Below are 23,171 nucleotides of genomic sequence, written 5' to 3'. Positions count from 1 at the left end.
TATTGGCTCTTTACAACAATTGTCAAAGTTTTGCTACAAATAAAACCACGTGCAGGTGTGTTGGGTCATGGTTTTGATGTACCTTGAGTACTGGGCCAGAAACTGTGGGCGAACAGATGATGGGCCATGCAGGCGAATGGGCCAGATTGCAGGCAAGCAATTGACTCGCGGGCCAGCAAGCAACGCGTGGCTCGGGACGGTTCGCGCGCGTTAGCGACGATCGATTTTCTCGCTCAGATCGGTCGGCCGACTATAAGTGTTTTCCTTCGAGCTAAATTGCTTGCTTCAAGGCAATCCGTAGCAAATACAGGCCTTCCAACCAAACTGATCCGCAAGGGAGATTGCTGGCTGGAGGTGCATGAGTTTCACTTTCAAAGGGGTTCACCAACATTTCTACACTACCTGCAGCAGCAAAAATTGGTTGGCACGCATGGTCCCTGGCGATGCAGCTGATGCCTACATTCCCAGTAGCAGCTTGATAAGATCCATCAGTGTTCATCATGATCCAGTGCCTTTCCGGGGTCTGCCAAAAAAAAAATGAAACCATATCTAGGAGAAACTAGACATTTTTTGATATAGTAGAAGCGGGACTTGACGTGACAATTTTGAAATTCGTCCCTGACAAGAATCAAACTCCTGTCATTGGGATGCGCCACTGCGATCCCAACCACTGGGCTAAGCCCACGTCGTCGTCTGCCATATATGCTCATTTTGTTGGATGTTCATAGACTTTGTTTTGAAATATTCAGTGCATTCTCATGTATTTCTCCTTACTGCAAGTTGAAATTCAGTAGGCGACAGACGTTTAAGAAACTGTTGTTTGAGTTGGTGAAGTTATGGTTTCTTGGATGCGAGTAGTAGAAAATCGTTATGGTTTCTGCTTACTATGATGTGGATGTGTCTCTACTCTTTACCCGGTTTGGTATTTGACATTGCGTCGTATTCTTTTTAACATCTGAGTGAGCCCTGTTGTAAGGGCGAATCAGATTCTTTTTCCCAACATTTATCTGCTTCTACTTGCAGAGTCTTGACCCAAGAAACTCTTCAGACAGATTGAATCCATCGACACCTTTTCTTTTGACAGAAGCTATTCTAATGCGTCGTCCTATTTCCATCTCTTATCCATCAGCCTCGACTCTTGAAGAACAGAAGATATGCTCTCAGGAAAATGTCAACTTAAATAAGTATCAGCACTCTGGCCACCACTATTCAGCCTATGCTGGATATGTTCAGACGAACGCTGTTAAATCGAAGTACCCAAAAAAAAAAAATCATAAGCAGAATACAATGTACACAGATTATTGCGCAAAGCTCAAATCAGGCGAACCACAGAGCAGACCAAGCTCGAATTCAGCCAAGCAAGTTCTCAAAACCAGAGGTAGTTTTGCTCCCTGCAATGACACCCCCACCAGTCTTCTCAAACCCCATGTAATTTTGCTCACTGCCATGATCCTTCACCAGCACTCAGGACTATATTAGCTATTTTATTGGCGTATACCTGTCTGAACTGAATCCTTCTCTTAGAGGGGGAAGAGGGAACAGTTTCATTCACATCATCTTCTCGTACGATAAGAGATCCGCACAGTAGGGAAAAAACAATAATACATTACAAGAGTGTTAATCCGACATGAACGATGTACAGTTCCATCGACGAGAGAGTTGTACACATCTGCGTTCTTGTTCTGGGACGAGGTACAGGCTAAAATGCCAGTTAGTCGCAGCCGCTCGAGGTATGTGCCCTGCAGATCAGATCACAGCTTGCTAACCAATCACCACGCCACCATCACCATCCCCTCAATGACTAGTCAAAGATGTAAGAAAGCAATAATTGACAGTTAGTTGCATTTCGTCAGAATATACTATGTGAAGAAAGATAAATTCATCATAATTCACTCATGATTAGCCCATCACCATTCACTCATGATTAGTTTATTACACCTCACAACTATTTGGGTACAACCAGCAGTAGTTAAAATTATTATTTTCAGTTAGTATGATATTTAGTCTTGCACAGATCCATAGCTAGATCCCCAGGGCGAGCACCGCCCGCTGGTGCCAGGGATGTTTCTTGATCTTATTTGAAAATTATGTACATATGGATGGGTTCTTCATTCAAGCACATAAAGATTTATTCTCTCCGTTCCAAATTAATTGTCGCAGATTTGTCAAGATTTGCATGTATCTACACACTAAAACGTGTCTGAGTGCATGCTTATCTAGAGTAATATGCGTCAATTAGTTCTAGAGAAAAAAATTATTAGAACTTTTATATCTGATTTATCATCAAGAAATTGATTGGACCTTCCACTTGATCTGTCCTATCTTTCCTCTAAAACCGCCACATTCACTTAGTGAGGAACAAAACAAGGAAGGTCAAACACAATAGTCTCATGGTAACAGAAAAGAGAGCAATAAAGTGTAAGGTAACACCCGATACAGGTTGAACTGTCATGCAAGGTCAATGCATAATCTACACCCTCAATGATTATGACATGGATTGCCATGTCATATAACACGAAAATGAAATATGCCTGTCAGTATTCTAAATAATTACATTTCAGCATGTTTTCACATGACCACAATTAATGCATTAAAAGAATCCCAAAAGATAAATAAGGCATAACTGTGTCACAGCAAAATGTTGTCTGCATGAATTTCAATAGTCAAAGCTAAGAACAAACTGTAGTAGTTAAGTCAATGCATGCCGATGTCAGTAACATAACAATGGGGTTGCAATCATGACTTTTGCTGATACAGTATGTAGCCACCACAGAGGTGCAGCCTACAGGTGACAATCGCAGAAGCATAACTAACACATTCGGTTGAGTGAGAAAACTTTGCATTGTTATTATTAAGCATAATTTTAGTCTTATTACAAGAACTCAAAAAACCTTGAAGTGCACAAGAAAAACAGAAACAATTTCTGGGATTTTATTTTATTTACTGAATGTGCTCTGGGAACTGCAGGCAAAACAGAAACAAGGTGAAAGGCAGCAGTGTTATAGTAACACAAAAGAGCGCAACAGGGTGTAGGCATACCGCCAAATACGTGTTAAACTGTAATGCTTCTAAGCATTTTAACCTGATTTCACGGATTATGCAATGAAGCATGTCCTTTCGCATGACCATAATCAATACATTACATAAATCGCAAAAAATCAACAAGACATAATTGTGTAAAAGCGTAATGGTAACTGATGTATGAATGAATTTCAATGGTCAAAGCTAAGAACGAATTGTAATCGGTAAGTCAATGCATGCCTATGTGAATATCATCACAGGGTTGTAATCATGGCTCAGTACTGATAAAGTAGAGAGCTGCAGCCTGCAGGTGACAAGCTCATGAGCATAGCTAACACCTTTAGTTGAGTGGACAACTTGAAATTACTATTAAGCATTGTATGTAGTCTTAGTATGAGAACTAAGAGAAGCATTCAAGTGCACAAGAAGACAGCAACAGGTGTTCTGTGATTTATTTATTTTTACTTCAAGAGTTCTGGGAATTGCAAAAAAAACTTTTGAGTCTATCCATACAATTGCATGTACTGAAAGAAACAAAATCTATCAAGTTCTGGGTTCTCATGGTCAAGTAAGTGGGTTTATTCCCTGTGTTTCCCTTTACCTTGCGCATAACCTACTTTTTTCCCTTTTATCCAGATTACCATGTGATGTTGATGTCTTATCATTTGGACTGCCTAATTGCCCCTCTGCTTAATTACTCCCTAGGCCAATGCATGCAAGGCATTTGAAACCAGCGCATCATGAGTGCGGACTGCGGAGACTGGAGAGCAAGGCCAATGTGTGCATGGCCATTTAAAACTAGTTGCTGCCCCCGATAGATGCAATCAACGCTGCAAAGGGGTAACATCGTCCAAATCTAATTCCGTTTAGCCCTCCTTCGTATGCCCAGTTTATCTAAAACATGGGCTAATATGGAACAAAGGGAGTACTAATCATGCAAAAAAAAAACAGGTGGAAAAATAATTAGTGAATAGCTCCATTAACAGCTCATGTTATCACCTTCAGAACGTTTTTGCAGTTCAAGAGACAATGGAATGATATAATTGTACTGAATAACGATGTCAATATAGCAGGGGTGCTCAACACCTTTTTTTAGAAAGGAAACATTAGGGAAGCAGCATGATGTACAAATGTATATATACTTGCATCGGGCAAAATAACAACTGTTCCTTGGATAAGCATGCATACCTTGAAGCCAGATTTGGTATTAGTTGAACCAACTAACATTTTCCTTGCAGGTTTGAGTATTTGGAAGGAGCACATCAGTGTCTCATCTACACTCATCATGGCACCAGCATTATCAAATTCTCCACAATAATTAGGCGCCGAGAATATTGTTACAAGCTGACGATCAGCAAAGAACTCATATCCATCCTCAACAACCTGAATTCCAACAAGGAGAAATAACCAATTAAGCAAGTCGCTTTGACAAGAAAAAAAAACAATATGATGGTACTTTCTGAGCATAGAGCACCTGATGCGCTCGGCATATGAGGTCTAAATCATGCTTCTCAAGAAATTCAGTCACTTTATCAGGCCCAAATGTATATGAAACACCACGATCATTCATAGCCCACCCTTGCGCTTCGTTGGAAGGATCGGACCAAAGAAGATCACAAAGTAACCCAGTATCAGGCACATCTGTGGGGCGATTGAGGTTGAGTATTTGATCCAGCTTGTTCAACTCTGGAGAAAGGCCCCCATGCATACATAGAATCTTTTCATCTATCAATGCTGATACTGGTAAGCAGTTAAAACAGTCTGTAAACGTTTTCCAGAGTTTTACACTGAATCTGCGCTTGCACTCATCATAAAATCCATAGATGCGGTTTACTGATGCACATTCATGGTTGCCTCTTAGAAGAAAGAAGTTCTCAGGGTACTTGACCTTATAAGCCAAAAGAAGGCATATTGTCTCAAGGCTTTGCTTTCCCCGGTCCACATAATCACCCAAGAAAAGATAATTGGACTGAGGAGGATATCCACCATATTCAAAGAGCCTCAGGAGATCAGAATATTGACCATGAACATCACCTGATCATAAGAATTTATGCAAGATTGGCATCTTAGTATGGAGCTTTGTAAAAGCTGCTCAAGATTCTCTAAAGTAAAACTCAGATTCAGAAGGAAAACAACTTCTACAGATGTTGTTGATATATTTTTTGTTTAAAAATGGTATACCTGGAATACTGCAGTCGAGTATGAAATATAGTGGCATATCACTATATAAAGCTAACTAAATATGACATATAGAACTGCACTAGACAACCATTGCCTGAAGTGTAACCATGAGAAATATGGAAGACATTTAGAGAACTACACCATTGTGATTTTTCAGCACACAGAAACTCTAATTATCAGTTGTTTCATCTTAAACTGAACTCTTCCATAATAAGTGGGGTGATGAGTGCCAGTTCTCCAGCCTACAGGTGTTACCAAAGCAAGCTTTTTTCTTTGAATATACTACTTTACAGCTTTGCACAATGATAAGTTTCTGTAATATATGGTTTCTTTAAAGTGAATCCATCGAACCCAGAATGGTGTCATCAGCTTTGGAAACTTTGCACTAGACTTAGCAGGCATGGTTAATTCATCATAATCCCCACTGGTGCTACAACGACCCACCAAAAATTACTCGGCATCTCAGTACACATTCCTTCAAAACCTTGCACATTACTCGACAAATAAAGAGCATGACCATGGCTTTAAGAACTAGCACCTTTCTATCAGCCCATACAGCCAAAGATTCAGAGAGAGTTCTCATCCTGATCAAACTCAATTAAGTAAATCTCTATTACAGTCCGCAACCGGCCCATCAAGCGATGGAACACCGCAGGAACCGGGCAATCGACCAAAAGATCGGGTGTAGGACCACCCAAAAAAATCCAGAAACCAGCCACCTACTACGCGTTGACCAGCGAAACCGATCCCTCGAGATTGCATTTCCAGGGGCAGCCGACATCCATCGAGAAACAAACGGAGGAATCGGGGAAGCTTACCGCAGATTTTGATGGGGGCCTCGAGCTCCAGGAGGTTGGGCTGCGAGAGGAAGATCTCCTTGGAGGCGGCGCAGAGCTGCTTGATCTCCGACTCCGACAGCTGCGCGTTCTTGCCCGGCTTGAGAGTCTTCACCTCCAGCAGCCGGCCGATGATGCTGTCGAGCAGCACCGGATCCATCCCCTTCTCCATGCTCTTGCTCCTCGGAACTTCTCGACAACGCAGAGAGCAGCGGTAACAGTTAAAAAAGAAAAGGCTTTGCGGAAAAAACGAAAAGGGGAGAATCAAGCACGGGTAGATCGAATAAATCTTGTTCTGATTTCGCTCTTTTGAGGCTGCTCTCGGGGGAGTCTGCGATCAGCGCAACGGGAGGGTCTTCCAAAGGTACCTTTTTTTTCGTGGTCTTTCTGAGCTCCCTTTATTCCCTTGTGGTCGCCTCTAGTCCTCGGAGGATGCTCTCTTGTTCTTGTTCTTGTTCTCGGAGTTGGAGATGGAGTTGGAGATGGAGATGGGGGAGCTCGACCGGTGGGTTTTTGGAGGGGATTCGGTTAGGATTCTTGCCCGGCCTCTCTCATCTCTTGTTCTTGGCACTGGTCAGGGTCTCCCCCCTCTCTCTCTCTTTCACTTTCTCTCTCTACCACTCGCTTTCACACCTTTGAGCCAATTCCACAAGGACTAGTATTGGACTTTGGAATAATAAAGCATGTACATTGTGATGCCGGACCCCTGTATATTGATTTATCACGTCTGGGTCCTTTGTTGGAGATCATAAGGACAGTCTTGGGCAGTATTTCTTCTTTTGGCCCCATCTCCTTTTCATTTCCCTTACAATTCCTAGTCAGATTTTTTGTTGGTTTGCATGCAAGTGATGTCTTTGGAGTGATGGAAGATGCTCAGAGCCCCCAAGTGAATTGCAGATGTTCCTAGAGAAATGGTTAGAGGTATTTATGAGCTCAGGAGACCTTTTCTTCGGCATGGTGTGGCATTCAATTGTCCATTGCAGACTGTAAGCCCATTTGCATCATAAAAAAATAATCAATTTAATATTTTTGTGCCAAATGACCATTACATGTGCGCATTTCTAGATTATCGATTTGACTAACATTACATAAATTATATAACATAAAAATTATATCATTGGAAAGTAAAACATCTGAACTTTCTAATGATATATATTTGTAATGTATATCTTGTGTTACATTATTCAAATTTACGACCTATGGATATGCATAGAACCAATAAACCGGGATGTAGATAGTATTGATTAACATAAGACTAAATATTGCACAATTTTTAGTTTGTGGAAAAATATGTTAATGAGGTTGACTTTTTGTGTATTTTTTGCACCATTTTGACAAAACATGATTTTATTTCATTGCATATTTCTTTATGCTTTTCTAGGAAGATTAAGAATAAATAATATTTACAGCATCAGAGTCACACTTCAAATATCGATGCATCCAACATGAGACAACTAGAGAAGTACCAGAGAACTTCTTCTCCTTACTCCTGACATTTACTATAGAAAAATCCTCTTCTATAGCTGCTAAGTCTTTCATCCGCCTTTTACCTAGAGTTGATCTTGTGACGAAGTCTACGCTGACAAAAAAAATATTGCTACCTTTTGTCCTTTGGAGCTTGTTTTTCTCAAACCAACAATGTAGATTCATGTACCATGATGATATGACACTGACTGGACCAACAGGTCTGGCTCCAATTCATTGGCAGGTAACCACACTCCGACAGAATTGACACGATTACATAGAAGTTGACAAGGTTAGATGAAATCTTGACACAATTTGGCACTCCATTAATGTATATACATCCAAGTTGTGTTTTGCCTAGTCAGCTGCCATGTCATCGCAACAAGTGGATCTAAACTCTAGTCTTCGGGAAATAATATAATGAGATAAAGGTGTCGCAATGCAACAACTAATGGTGAAATATGACAATATATATTGTAAATGATAAAATATGCCGCAAGCTAGGTCACGGTTGGGGAATACAAATGTGGCAATATTTTTAAGCAATGATGGATAGTTGCAGCATAAGATACACAAGGCAAGCACCACCACTATGTGACGATTAGCTAGTAAGTAACATCTACCTAGTCGTAAACTAGGCAGCCATTTCATTTCATAACCACTAGCACTAGTAGAGGTAGACGACATGGAGATTGTAGCGTCGTGTAATGATACTTTTCAGGATTTGGTTGGTGATGACTGATGAGTGGTCTTCCTCTGTCATTCTTCTCTGTGCCTGGAATCTTTGGACACGAGGCTGCATGCAAATCCATAATGTTTGGCCACTAATAGCGCACTAATCCCTCTCTAGGCTTTGAGATTGGCGAGATCCTCGTCCTCGAATCCGTCAAATGCAAGAAGCTAGCTAGCTCGCTTTTGGCAAATCATCGCCTGTCCGTCTTCGCTTGGAATGAACGATTGATGGTATCTGCGAGACGTATTAGTTTAGCATATCGAACTCCCTAGTTTAAGCAAGACACTGCATATGCATTCAACTGTTTGTGACCTTATGGGATTCTCTTTGCATACTTTAATTGCTGTGCGTTAAGGTTGTTTAATTAGTTTTTACCGTTTCCATGAAGAGAAATGAAATTCCGTCTCCTTAAACCAACAAGAGTGGTAATCACCGTTTGTCAAGATTGCGGAATGTTAGCTTGTTCTGTTTTCAAGAAGTAAGAGAGAAGTATTCTATGGTATATTTTTTGAGAGAAACAAGAAATAGGTAGCACGCTGATGTGCTCGCCAACATGGGACCAAGCAAATTATTTTGATGGAAACAACGAAATCGTAGCCATCATATAGGAGGATATGAAAGGGGAAGTCGACCAATAAGAACCGGGCATCAAGAACACACTTGTGATAGTGATGTTTTAGCTTGCAATGCCATCAAGGCAAGCTAGCTAGTCGGCCATATAAACAAGAAGTTAGACGGGGCACATTCATACGAGGTAGTCAATGATTTTTTTTTTTTTTTTGATATAGTGAATTAGATGCTTGACTTTAAATTAATAAAGCTATGGGGTTCACAAAGATAGCGACACATGCTGCGGCCTATAGCTTAGCCAAATAATTTTAAATGCATGAGCACCCCTACTCAAGCAAGAGGAGAAATGAAGCCCGCCTCCCCAAAATAGACCGTGGAAAGAAAACTAGACATCATGCTAGAATGGAGACTTGATTTTTGTCGTTGCCTATTCGACGGCCCACGGAGGAGGGATCCTCATGAAGGGGGGAAGAAGTAGGGGCCATTGGGCGGAGAGCTACCGGGACGGTGGTACGCGATTTACCCAGCTTCGGAACACCTGCTCGAGGACAGGGCCTACTGCTGCTTGTCTGCAATTATATTGGCACTTTCGCGTTGTTACAATGAGTTGTGGTTCTGCCTCTAGGGCTCCCGGGATCCGGCTTATAAAGGCGCCAGGATCTAGGGTTTCTACGAAGAGTCCTAGCTAGAATACAAGATGCCTAACTACGGAACATACATTGTCGTACACGTCAAGAATACACCTAGGTCTATCTTGCTGTCATGGATCCGGTCACTTCATGGGCCTTCATGGATCCGGCCACTAGAGTAGGTCGGTAAGGATCCGGCTCATGTTCCTAGGCTGGACTTCTTCCATCTTCTATCAACAACAATTGGGCCGTCTGGTGGGTCATAAGCCACCACCACCATATGTGGGCCATCCGGGCCTGTTGGATGACCATGTTGTTGGTATACACATGAAGTATACCCACAACAGTAGCCCCCGAAATTCTTCAAGATTCACCATTCCTCCACCTAGCTTCTTATTTGGATCCGGAGAGAATCTTGAAGAGCTTCCAAAAACTTCATCGTTTCCGACTTCAATCAACCGAAAATCATTCATTATTCTGTAATGGTAACTAAGCGGAATCTTTCCCCATGCTGCGCATAACTTCCTCTTTTCCCGCGCGAAATTTTCGGAGAAATGAATCTTCGTCGGGTAAATTGGAGCCACGCTGTTAGGTCACCGCCACTTCAGTTTCACCGCTTTTGACCTAGGACACGTGACGGATATCCAACGGTGCGACCGCTCAGTTCCCACCGTAGGATCCGACGCACGTATCTCCGCGCGGAGTCTATAAATACCTCGCCCGGGCGGTCATTCTCACTTTTACTCCATCCTCACCACTTCATCTCCTTCCTCGCGCCAGCGCTGCCCGACGGATCTCATCACCGATGAGGTTCTCCCGGAAAGCTTCGTGCGCCGCCCTTGCAAGGTCCGTCCTTACTCGAGCTCGTCGCCTTTGATCGAGAAATTTCCTCCGCGGCCGAATTTTGGTCTCGCCTGACACCAACGCCTCTTCCTCAAACCATTATTCTTCGTCGGAGACCATGGGGAACCACCACGCCATTGAAGGTAAGTTTTGCCGGACTTGAGAGGGAAAGGGCGCAGTAGGATCCAGATCTTAAGTCTTTAACTGTTGCACTTGTAGCCGAAAGTATGTCGGAAAACACCCCAAAACCCACTGACAATTCTCCGAATAACCCTCCACCCATTCCATCGGAACCTTTATACGTCGAGCCTTTAGCATTTCAACCACCCAATATTTCCGACACACGCTTAGCTCAACCTTATTCCGCATCTTCCAGCAATCCACTCGAAAGAATTCCGACTGGAGCGGAACTACGCGAAGAATTAGAAGGGCAAGCTCAGATGGCAGAAAAGGTTAAGGAGACTGAAATGAGGAAGGCCTCCAAAGCCAAGAACAGAGAGGCGGAGAAAGGCCAGTGGTGCCCCTGCAACCTGACGGACTTCGAGCTGAAAGCTCTCCAAGATGAAGGCTTTCTCACTCCGAGTTCTTGCAGATTTACCAAGGAATCCACAACTCTGACTCCGGAGCCTAGCAAGCGGGTCCTCACAAAAGCCTAGGTGGAGCGGGGTCTGTCGTTTCCGCCTTCAGAAATATTTTTGGAGGTTCTTCACACTTATGGGCTGCAGCCCCACAACATCTGCCCCAACTCCTACCTCCTCCTCTCCAACTTCGTCACGTTGTGCGAAGGTCACCTCGGAGTCCAACCAGATATCCGACTACTTCTATTCCTCTACCGCATGAAGAAGGAGATGAAGGAGAAGAAGATGGTCAACTGTGGCCGCATGACCTTTGTGCTCCACGCAAAGAGGCTGTATCCACCTCTCTCTTCCCACGAATATCTCTGGTACTGGAACGCCTAATAGTTCTACATCAACAATGAAGTAGTTCCGGACCGCCACATGGGCATCCCTGCCTTCGCCAACAATCCTCTGGAGGAGCTCGATTCTTGGAGCTACATCCCCAACTTTGCCCAGCATCCGGAGCTGGAGAGGATGGCTCGTCGGATCTCTAAGCTAGTGAGCGAGGGGCTGACCGGCATGGACCTAACATTGAGTTGGTTCACTCACCGGATCCAACCTCTCCACTACAACAGGCGCCTCATGTACACCTACACTGGCGTCGACGATCCCATGCGAGTTTCTAAGGACAGCCTTCCCGCGGACTATCTGAACAAGAGGATCCAGACATTGATGAAGCTGACCCGCGGCCAGGTCATGCCGGAACTCTCCAAGGACATTTATGTCAATGGAACCTGTCCTCCGATGAGTTACACTTGATTTTAGTGTTTGGCTTTGTACTTCTTAACTTGTCATATTTGCTAATCATTTTATGCCTTCTCTTCCAGCTCAAAACATTGGCGGAGGAGAACTTTGGAGAAATCTTTCGCATCACCGCCTCTGAATCCGGCAAGGTAGATGAAGCTCCGGAGGAGGATGAGGATGAGAACGAAGAGGAGGCTAAGGTAATCGCCCCTCGCCCCACAAAGCGTTCCCGAGGTGGATTCTCCGGAACCGACACCGCTCCTACCGTTGGGGGCTCCGCCAAGAAAGCCAATACCACTCCGACTGTCGGTCCACTGCGCCTGGATTCCAAGCGGGTAGAGCGTGATCGCCTCAAGATGCTCGCCACCACCGAAAAGGGGACCAGGCCCAAGCTTCCCGGAGCCGCGTAAGTTCTGATACCCCTCACTCACACATCTTCGTGGTGAGGATGTTATCTTACTTTTCCTTTTGTTTGTGGATCAGGCCTCCGAAGATCATTCCTTCGCGGGGTAAAACCCAAAAAACGATTACAACCTTTATGAAGACATCTCCTGCCGTCGTCGTCCCAGACACCCCCATAATTCCGCCGACCACCTCTACTGCCACTCCGCAACCAACTCCGGCTGAACCACAACCATCCACTGAGCCTGCTGCTGGAGAACAAGCTCTAAAAAAAATTCCATTTAGCAGCGATCGCAAAGATGGGAGCTGCTCCGAAAATGCCCGGGCTGCTGCTGGAGGAGCCAAGGGCAAGGAGGGGGAGGAAGTGCACTCTGCAGATAAGGCTGAAGCTCCGGCTGATGATTCCCTGGTATTCGCTCTAGAAACTGGCGAGCCTTCCGACTGCCATGCTACCCCAAAGGCCTACGCCACGAAGTTTTTCCATGAACTGACCGAGGCAGAGAAATGGGAGATTGAGCAAGATCTCCTAAATTCCATGCTCAACAATGCTTGGAGCAAGATGGACACTCAATCTTACGAGATTGAGAAACATAAGAAGAAGACCTACCAGTTCCTCCATGAACTTCTCGTCAAGCGCAAGATAAACTATCCCCAGCAGCCCCAAGTATCTAGGCGGAAACCACATCTATTTTGCACCATGATACTTTGAGTTTACTAAACTGAAGAACTTTGTTAAAGTGTCGCGGTAGCCCCCAAGCGTCGTGTCGTAACAAATTCCGGCATGATACTTCAAAAAGTTCTACGCTTTCATAATTGGTCCTTTAAATTTTATCACTTTTACAGCTTTCTCAGGAGCAACAAGCTTTGCACTATGAGCTGCACAAGAACATAGCTCTCCAGCGCCGCGTCTCTATGAGACAGGCGGAGCAACTGGCTGATGAGAAAGAGAAAGTTGTCGAGCTTGAAAACAAACTCGAGGAAACTCAAGGTATGATTCCGACAACTAATTTCGTCACTCAATTTCCGGCTTATGGTGCTTTCATGATTGGCTAAATGTGTTTGCATTGGAGCAGATCTGTAGAGCTCGCTGGCAGCAACCTCCTCTGAGCTAGAAATCTTACGTTCCGCCAATAAGGACCTGGAGTCTAAATTTAAGGGTGCGAAGAAAAAGCAGAAACTCGCCGAGGATCAGCTGGCGGAAAAGAATTCAGAATTCATTCGCGTCAAAGCTGGTCTTCAGGAGAGGCATAAGAGAGACATTGATGTGGTCTAGAAGCTGCAGGACGAAGTCCAAACGCTCCGGACCTACATACCCCAAGCGGAATTAGGTTGGGACCTGCTCAACAATGAAGTCTTCGGTAAGTATCCGGATCCATGATGTTGTTACTCTTCGCGGCTTTTTGTGTGTTTTATCCTAATTTTTCAGTTCTTTCATAGAGCCACTTGGATATGATGAAGAATGCGGCGAGAAATTTCCGCGAGACGACCTCATCAAGCTAGCCGGAGATGACTGCAAGGATCTCATTTCCGCATTCCGGAAGACCTGCTATAACTTGGCGCTGAAGAACAGCCGCAAGTGCGATGTTCGTGAGCTGATTGGCAAGATGGCCATTCTTCCGGAGCTAGTTATTGATATGCAAACATCCTCCGCTCGAGGTGCAGCCCAAATGGCGCTCGCCATGTGCTTAGCCCAAGCTCCGACCCTGAACCTGGAAGAAGCATCTACTTCCATTCCGGAGGATGCGGATCCGAACGAGCTTCTAGATGTGTGCAGTGGCTATGATATCCGGATTGTCAGGCATATATACCATGCCGAGTTTTATGAAAAACATGTTCTTCTCGCCGACGAAGCCATTGAAGCTGAGCTTCTGAAGAAGGCTGGCGCGGAGAAAAAACCTGTCGGATCCGGCGAGGGTAGCCAATTCACATGGACCAGCTCCAAAGAGGCCAACCAGGACAAACTAAGAGAGATGATGAAGCTTCATCTTCTCCAGCACCTGACGTGGAGAAATAATCTGTCCTGTGTAAAACGAAAGACATTGCATCATTCGGCCCCTTCGTGGGTCTGTAGTAGAAATATCTAGACTTACTTCAAGTAGCTAGGGCAAAAAACTACGCAAGAAAAGCTGTCGGTGGAAACACTTGTCATGCGACCTTTTATATATATATATATGCGTGGTTCTTTGTTTGAAAAGCTGTGTTGGTTTCTGTATTTTTCGGCTTACTTACTTGACCTTCCACAAGCCGGAAGATCTTTAGCCGTAAAAGCTTGCCGATGGCGACGAAGCCTAATGACAATCCGTCAATAACCGCGGAAATAAGCCCCCAGCCTAAGGTGCTGGAAATTGCTACCAGGAATCGATAAGTTCGCAACAGAAAACTCATTCACATTAAGCTCATGTCCTATTGGAAGATTTGAATATCACAACATCATACACGCCTAAGCGAAAATATCCAGCTCTGCGGTTTTTCTTAGCAAACATACACGATCCAAAAAAGAACAATAAAAGGAGGTAAAAGATTCAAAGAGTGAACCATATGCTTTATTTCATTGATCATGTATCATAACTATTACAATGTATGTAATGCGAAATTTGCTAAGTGTGGAAAGGACGTAGTTGTGCTATATTCCAAGGATGGTCTGCTTCATCGTATACGTCACCCAGATCCTCCCTCTTGCGTTTTCGATGGCAATTAGCATGTCTATCCTTTAACTCGCGGATATCTACGAGATAGTAGGATCTGTTGTGCAACACGTCGCTCACGACGAAAGGTTCTTCCCATGGAGATTGCAACTTATGGTCCTTCACTTGCCGAAGGCGGAGCACCAGGTCACCTTCTTTAAACGAGCGATTCCGAACTCGATGGCCATGATAGCATCGAAGCTTCTGCTGGTAGATGGTGGAACGCTGGTACGCTAGTTTCCGAGTTTCTTCGAGCAAGTCGACAGATAGCCGCCGAGCCTCGTCCGCATCTTCTTCTCTGTAGGCGGAAACTCGTGGAGAATCGTGAATAATGTCGGAGGGTAATACTGCTTCAGATTCGTATACTAGGAAGAAGGGTGTGAACCCAGTTGATCTTCGGGGTTGTGCGTAAGCTCCGCAGAACAAAATCCGGCTCCTCTGCGCAAGCTCCAGCTGCTCTCTGCAACGGTTCTTCAAGGCGCGGTTTGATTCCGGCTAGTATGAGACCATTGGCTTGCTCAACCTTCCCATTTGACTGTGGTTGAGACACAGATGCAAGATCGAGGTGAATCCCAACGTCATGGCAGTATTCCTTCAGTTCTCCTTGCACAAAGTTTGTGCCATTATGTGTAATGATGCTGTGTGGAACATTGTATCTAACAACGAGGCTGCAGACGAAGTTTAGTGATGTAGCACCATCGGCCTTTCTCACTGGCTTTGCCTCGATCCACTTGCTGAATTTATCAACTGTGACCAGGAGGTATTGAAAACCGCCAGAAGATGATTCTTTTCAATTTTCCAACCATATCAAGCCCCCAAACCGCAAACGGCCAAGTGATAGGGATGATCTTCAGCTCTTGAGCTGGTGCATTTGGTTGTGTGGCATAGTACTGGTAGTCGCGACAAGTTTTCACTACTTTCTTAGCATTAGCTTTTTGCTGTTAGCCAGAAAAATCCTTGCCGAAAAGCTTTTGCAACGAGTGAGCTGGGAGCGGCGTGATGCCCGCAATCGCCAAGGTGGATCTTTCTCAGTATTTCCATGCCGTCTGCATTTGATACACATTTTTGGAAAACTCCGCTTGCGCCTTTTTTGTAGAGCTGTCCATCAATCACTGTGTAGGACTTTGCTCGCCTGGTGATTTGTCCTGTGAGAACCTCGTCCTCCGGCAAGTTTTGATCCACCAACTATTCCAGGAAAGGTCTGGTCCATGCCTAAGTGATTACCATCACCTCCTTAGCCGGAGACATAACCACATCTAGGGTTTTCTGGTTAACGCCCTTCACCGACGGTATCCGTAGGTGCTCAAGGAAAATTCCAGGGGGAATATGTCGGATCCGAGCTTGGATCGTATGTCTGCTGCTGTGTTGTTGTCTTTTCTGACGTATTGACTTCGTATCAGAGGAAGCATTTAGCGATCTCCTCAACTTCGTCTTTGTAAGCTGCCATGACGGAATTCCTGGCATTCTAGGTTCTGGCTACTTGTTGTGCCACCAGGTCGAATTTTTGTAACATATGATGTGCTTGATCCCAATCTACTTGGCGATGCGCAGTCCATGTAGTAGAGCCTTGTACTCCGCCATATTATTGGTAGCTTCAAAATGAATCTGCAGAACATACTTCAGTTCTTCTCCGGTGGGGGATTTGAGGGTAACCCCAGTCCCCGAGCATTGGTGTTGCTTAGAGCCATCAAAATGCATAACCCAAGCTTCTAGTTCCGGTACAGGCGTGCCATCCGGTGCTTCAGTCCAATCGACGAAGAAATCCGCTAAAATTTGTGACTTTATTGCAGTTCTGGCCTTGTAGGTCATGTCGAAGTGCGGAAAGTTCTATTCCCCACTTCGCCACACGCCACGTTGCGTCGGAGTTGTTGATTATGTTTGACAGCGGAGCTTTGCTCACAACTCTCATTGGATGCTCCTGGAATTAGTGCCTCAGCTTCCGGCTCCCTAGGAATACCCCGTAGGCCAGCTTCTGAAACTTAGGGTAGAATTACTTAGATTCCGTGAGGACCTCGTTGATGTAGTAGACGGGCCGTTGGACTCCATGCTCGTAGCCTTCTTCCTTTCACTCCACCACGATGACTATGCTGATGACCTTGTTTGAAGCCGCCAAATAGAGAAACATAGGTTCTGATGGTATTGGTGCTGCCAAGATAGGTGGGGAGGAGAGTATGCTCTTGAACTCCTGTAAAGCTGCATCTGCGACATCATCCCAGACAAATTTGTCTATTTTCTTCAATAATTTATATAAGGGTAGGGCCTTCTCGCCAAGACGACTAACAAATTGACTAATTCCTGCTACACAACCAGTTAATCATTGCACATCTTTCTGGGTTAACACCAATGCCTCTGGGAGAGACAATGAAGCCAAGGAGTTTTCCAGCTGATACGCCAAAGACGCACTTTAGCGGATTTAACATCATCTTGTACCTCCGGAGATTATCAAAGGTTTCCTTGAGATCACTGATCAAGTCGGACTCTTTCCGGGTCATGACTGCAATGTCGTCGATGTATGTGTGCACGTTCCAGCCGAACTGATCCTTGAGGCAGTCGTTGCGTTGTTCGTTGATATGTCACACCTGCGTTTTTCAAACAAAAAGGCATGGTAACATAGCAGTAAGTGCCGAAAGGGGTGATAAAGGAGGTCGTATTTTGGTCAGACTCTTGCATACGGATCTGATGGTGCCCGGAATATGCATCAAGAAAACATAGGAGTTCCGCCCCCGTCGTCGAATTAATGACCTGGTCAATGCGCGGTAGGGGAAACGGATCCTTGGGGCAGTATTTGTTTAAGCTAGAGTAATCGATGCACATTCTTAGTATTTCAGAATTCTTTTTGGGTACAAGGATAGGATTTGCGAACCAATCAGTATGGATAATTTCTACTACAAAACCTGCCTAGTAACTTTGCAAACTCTATTCCTATGGCGCGGCGCTTCTTATCTCCAAATCATCGCATAGCTTCCTTCACCGGTTTTGTTCCCGGATTTATGTTGAGATAGTGCTCGGCGAGTTCCCTTGGTACTCCGAATATGTCAGAAGGTTGCCATGCGAAGATATCCATGTTTGCACGCAGGACCTCGACGAGCGCGTCTTCCTAATTGGGCTCCATGTCGGCTCCAACTGAAACCTGCTTGGAATCATCGCCTTCCTTGAGGTCGACCTTTTTGGTTTCTATCACATCCTTGAACGTGGTCTTCTGATCGGAGATCTGCTTCTTGGTGGTATGGATCCACCGCGGCTCTGTAACCTTGCAGCTCCTCCTTAGATAGTACTGATTCTGCAAAGGCGGATTCGCCCTCCTCACAGTCTCGAGATTTTTTGTAGTCTCTGGATACGGTTATCATGCCGTTAGGACCCGGAATCTTGAGCTTGTTGTAGATGTAGAATTGCCTTGCATGGAATTTGTGGTATGTTGGCCTGCCGAAGATCACATGGTCGAAACTTTTGAAGGGCACAACCTAAAATGCGATCATCTCCTCACGGTATTTGTTTACATCACCGAAGGCCACAGAAAGTTTGATGCTGCCCAGGGAGTTCACCTTCTTACCTGGAACTACACCGTGGAACTCCGTGAGTTGTTCCTTGGTAAGGTTCATCTTCTCCAATGTTTTCCAGGTACATGATGTTCAGGCTGGCTCCGCCGTCTATGAGGCACTTCAAGAAGTCATGCCCGTCAATGCGGGAGTAAGAACCAAAGCGTAGCACTCTTTTGGGATGACAACCGGATGATCGGTTCTGTCAAATGTACACGGTTTTTCCGACCACTTTACGTACTACGGCACGGCCGGAAGCGTGACGTTCAGGGTCCGGATGACACTTTTCTTTCCCCAAACTGTTGGAGTTCCGAGGAAGGTGTGGTATGCACGTGCACTCTTTTTCCGAAGGGGTCTGAGGTTTTAGCTGTGGTGCCCTCTTTGGGATCCGATTAAGCTTGGTCCTCATCCATCGCCTCCGAAGTGTCCTCATCCTTATCCTTGTTCTTGCCCTTACCTCCTTTGCCGCGTGGGCGATGTTTCCTAGCACGCTTGTATCCTGCTTCTGGATCCATCTTGAGATCGTTGACCCATTTGCAGTTGCGATTGGTGTGAGAGGATTTTCCTGTAGCCGGATCAATGCAGGCTAGACACGGCATATCCCTATATTCTTCATAGGTTTGGGGAGTGCGGGATCCGGCAGCCGTGACTTCATCATCACGCTACTGGCCCTGCCGGCTCTGCCACCGCGGCCGCAACCTCTTCCGCCTCCTTGACCACCGTGCTGGAATATCATGGCAACCATGTCGGATCCGCTGCTCTTGGGGTCGTTGATACGTCTCAAATGTATCTATAATTTCTTATGTTCCATGCTAGTTTTATGACAATACTCACATGTTTTATATACACTTTATATCATTTTGATGCATTTTCCGGCACTAACCTATTAACAAGATGCCGAAGCGCCAGTTCCTGTTTTCTGCTGTTTTTGGTTTCAGAAATCCTACACAGGAAATATTCTCGGAATTGGACGAAACAAAAGCCCATGGTCTTATTTTCCACGGAGCTTTCCAGAAGTCCGAAGAGGAGACGAAGAGGGGCGACGAGGCGGCCACACCCTAGGGGGGCGCGGCCCCACAACTGGCCACGCCGCCTTATGGGGTGGGCCCCTCGAGCGTCCCCCGACTCTGCCCCTTTGCCTATATAATCTCAGTAGCGAAAACCCTAGTACCGAGAGCCAAGATACGAGAAAAGTTCCAGAAACGCCGCCACCGTCAATCCCATCTCGGGGGATTCTGAAGATCGCCTCCGGCACCCTGCCGGAGAGGGGAATCATCACCGGAGGGCTCTACATCATCATGCCCGCCTCCGGACTGATGCGTGAGTAGTTCATCCTTGGACTATGGGTCCATAGCAGTAGCTAGATGGTTGTCTTCTCCTCTTGTGCTATCATGTTTAGATCTTGTGAGCTGCCTGTCATGATCAAGATCATCTTATTGTAATGCTACATGTTGTGTTTGTTGGGATCCGATGAATATGGAATACTATGTCAAGTTGATTATCGATCTATCATATATGTTGTTTATGATCTTGCATGCTCTCCGTTGCTAGTAGAGGCTCTGGCCAAGTTGATACTTGTGACTCCAAGAGGGAGTATTTATGCTCGATAGTGGGTTCATGCCTCCATTGAATCTGGGACAGTGACAGAAAGTTCTAAGGTTATGGATGTGCTGTTGCCACTAGGGATAAAACATCAATGCTTTGTCTAAGGATATTTGTATTGTTTACATTACGCACAGTACTTAATGCAATTGTCTGTTGTTTGCAACTTAATACTGGAAGGGGTGCGGATGCTAACCCGAAGGTGGAATTTTTAGGCATAGATGCATGCTGGATAGCGGTCTATGTTCTTTGTCGTAATGCCCTAAGTAAATCTCATATTAGTCATCATGATATGTATGTGCATTGCTATGCCCTCTCTATTTGTTAATTGCCCAACTGTAATTTGTTCACCCAACATGCTATTTATCTTATTGGAGAGACACCACTAGTGAACTGTGGACCCCGGTCCATTCTTTGTTCTCTGAAATACAATCTACTGCAATCATTGTTCTCTGTTGTTCTTTGCAAACAAACATCATTCTCCACACCATACGTTTAATCCTTTGTTTACAGCAAGCCGGTGAGATTGACAACCTCACTGTTAAGTTGGGGCAAAGTATTTTGATTGTGTTGTGTAGGTTCCACGTTGGCGCCAGAATCCCTGGTGTTGCGCCGCACTACACTCCGTCACCAACAACCTTCACGTGGCCTTCATCTCCTACTGGTTCGATAAACCTTGGTTTCTTACTGAGGGAAAACTTGCTGCTGTACGCATCACACCTTCCTCTTGGGGTTCCCAACGGACGTGTGCTTTACCATCACAAGGAGCTACTTTCTGGTACCGTTGCACATCAACTGCACGCCAGCAGCAGCAGCACTTTTTCTGGCGCCGTTGCCGGGGACTTGAAGAAAAGTTACACCACAGAGATTTCTAACTCCCACGTCAACTGCACGCCATCAAATACTTTTTCTGGCGCCGTTGCCGGGGAGATCAAGACACGCTGCAAGGGGAGTCTCTCACATCCAATCTCTTTACTTTGTTTATTGTCTTGCTTTATTTTATTTTCTGTCTTGTTTGCTTTCTTTATATCAAAAACACACAAAAAATTAGTTACTTGTTTTACTTTATTTAATTCGGTTTTGCTTTACTTGTTTTTATTGTTGTTAAAATGAATACTCCTGAGAACACTAAGTTGTGTGACTTCACTAGCTCAAATAATAATGATTTCATATGCACTCCTATTGCTCCACCTGCTGCTACAGCAGAATTTTATGAAATTAAACCTGCTTTACTAAATCTTGTTATGAGAGAGCAATTTTCTGGTGTTAATACTGATGATGTTGCTGCCCATCTTAATAATTTTGTTGAACTTTGTGAAATGCAAAAGTATAAGGATGTAGATGGGGACATTATAAAACTGAAATTGTTTCCTTTCTCCTTATGAGGAAGAGCTAAAAATTGGTTGCTATCTCTGCCTAAGAATAGTATTGATTCATGGACTAAATTTAAAGATGCTTTCATTGGAAGATATTATCCACCTGCTAAAATTATATCCTTGAGAAGTAGCATTATGAATTTTAAGCAATTGGATAATGAACATGTTGCCCAAGCATGGGAAAGAATGAAATCTTTGGTAAAGAATTGCCCTACCCATGGACTAACTACTTGGATGATCATCCAAACCTTTTATGCAGGATTAAATTTTTCTTCGAGGAACCTATTGGATTCAGCTGCTGGAGGTACTTTTATGTCCATCAGTTTGGGTGCTGCAACAAAGCTTCTTGATGATATGATGATCAATTACTCTGAATGGCACACTGAAAGGACTCCCCAAGGTAAGAAGGTAAATTCTGTTGAAGAAACCTCCTCCTTGAGTGATAACATTGATGTTATTATGTCTATGCTTGTTAATGGTAGATCTAATGTTGATCCTAATAATGTTCCTTTAGCTTCATTGGTTGCTCAAGAAGAGCATGTTGATGTGAACTTCATTAAAAATAATAATTTCAACAACAATGCTTATAGGAATAATTTTGGTAACAACTATAGGCCATACCCTTCTAATAAATGTAATGGTTATGGTAATTCTTACAACAATAGTAGTAGTGTACCATCTGGTCTTGAAGTCATGCTTAAAAAATTTATTAGTACACAAACTGCTTTTAACAAATCTGTTGAGGAAAAGCTTGGTAAAATTGATGTTCTTTCTTCTAAGGTTGATAGTCTTGCTGCTGATGTTGATCTTTTAAAACTGAAACTTATGCCTAATGAAACTAAAGATATTAAGTCATTTGCTACAGCAAACGCTATACAAGTTCGAATTAATGACAATATTAGAATGATGGCTGAATTGCATGCTAGGTGGGAAAGAGAAGAAAAACTTGCTAAAGAGAATAATGTAGCTAAAGTTTGGACTATTACTACCACTAGTAATGTTGATGCTTCACATGTTGCTAAACCTCCTACTATCAATGGTAAAATAATTGGTGTTGGCAATGTTTCTACTTCTAATACAAAGCATGCAAAATTGCCTGAAACTGCTGAAACTGTTTGTGATAAAAGTGCTGAAATTTTTCAGAGTATTGGGGACAATGATCCCATTGCTTTAGATCATAATGGTTTTGATTTTGATAATTGTCATATCTCTGAAGTTATTAAGTTTTTGCAAAAACTTGCTAGAAGTCCTAATGCTAGTGCTATAAACTTGGCCTTTACAAAACATATTACAAATGCTCTCATAAAAGCTAGAGAAGAGAAATTAAAACTTGAAACTTCTATTCCTAGGAAGTTGGAAGATGGTTGGGAGCCCATTATTAAAATGAAGGTCAATGATTTTGATTGTAATGCTTTATGTGATCTTGGTGCAAGTATTTCTGTTATGCCTAAGAAACTCTATGATATGCTTGATTTGCCACCATTGAAATATTGTTATTTGAATGTTAATCTTGCTGATAATTCTATAAAGAAACCTTTGGGGAGGATTGACAATGTTCACATTACGGTTAACAATAACCTTGTCCCCGTTGATTTTGTTGTTTTGGATATTGAATGCAATGCATCTGATCCTATTATTTTGGGAAGACCCTTTCTTCGAACTGTTGGTGCTATTATTGATATGAAAGAAGGAAATATTAAATATCAATTCCCTCTTAAGAAAGGTATGGAACACTTCCCTAGAAAGAGAATGAAGTTACCTTTTGATTCTATTATTAGAACAAATTATGATGTTGATGCTTCTTCTCTAGATGTTACTTGATTTACACTTTCTACGCCTAGCTGAAAGGCGTTAAAGAAAAGCGCTTATGGGAGACAACCCATTATTTTGTTTCTGCAATTTTTTTTGTATTTGAGTCAAGGTGCTTGTTACT

The 23,171-nt window shown here is 43.9% G+C and overlaps 1 protein-coding gene across 1 annotated transcript; it reads right to left on the bottom strand.

The window, feature by feature from the left end:
* Positions 1-1,467: 1,467 nt before the first annotated feature.
* LOC127305309 (serine/threonine-protein phosphatase PP1) lies at positions 1,468-6,602 on the bottom strand. Its single transcript, XM_051335717.2, has 5 exons — positions 6,407-6,602; positions 6,021-6,227; positions 4,496-5,055; positions 4,210-4,404; positions 1,468-1,801 (listed from the first exon to the last, which is right to left on the bottom strand). Exons 2-5 carry the CDS (start codon positions 6,208-6,210, stop codon positions 1,784-1,786), a joined length of 963 nt encoding a protein of 320 aa, XP_051191677.1. The 5' UTR covers positions 6,211-6,227; positions 6,407-6,602; the 3' UTR covers positions 1,468-1,783.
* Positions 6,603-23,171: the final 16,569 nt, after the last annotated feature.

The sequence above is a fragment of the Lolium perenne genome, chromosome 6 (assembly GCF_019359855.2).
Source record: "Lolium perenne isolate Kyuss_39 chromosome 6, Kyuss_2.0, whole genome shotgun sequence".
Taxonomy (NCBI): Eukaryota; Viridiplantae; Streptophyta; class Magnoliopsida; order Poales; family Poaceae; genus Lolium; species Lolium perenne.
This window is presented reverse-complemented; position numbering and strand designations above follow the sequence as displayed.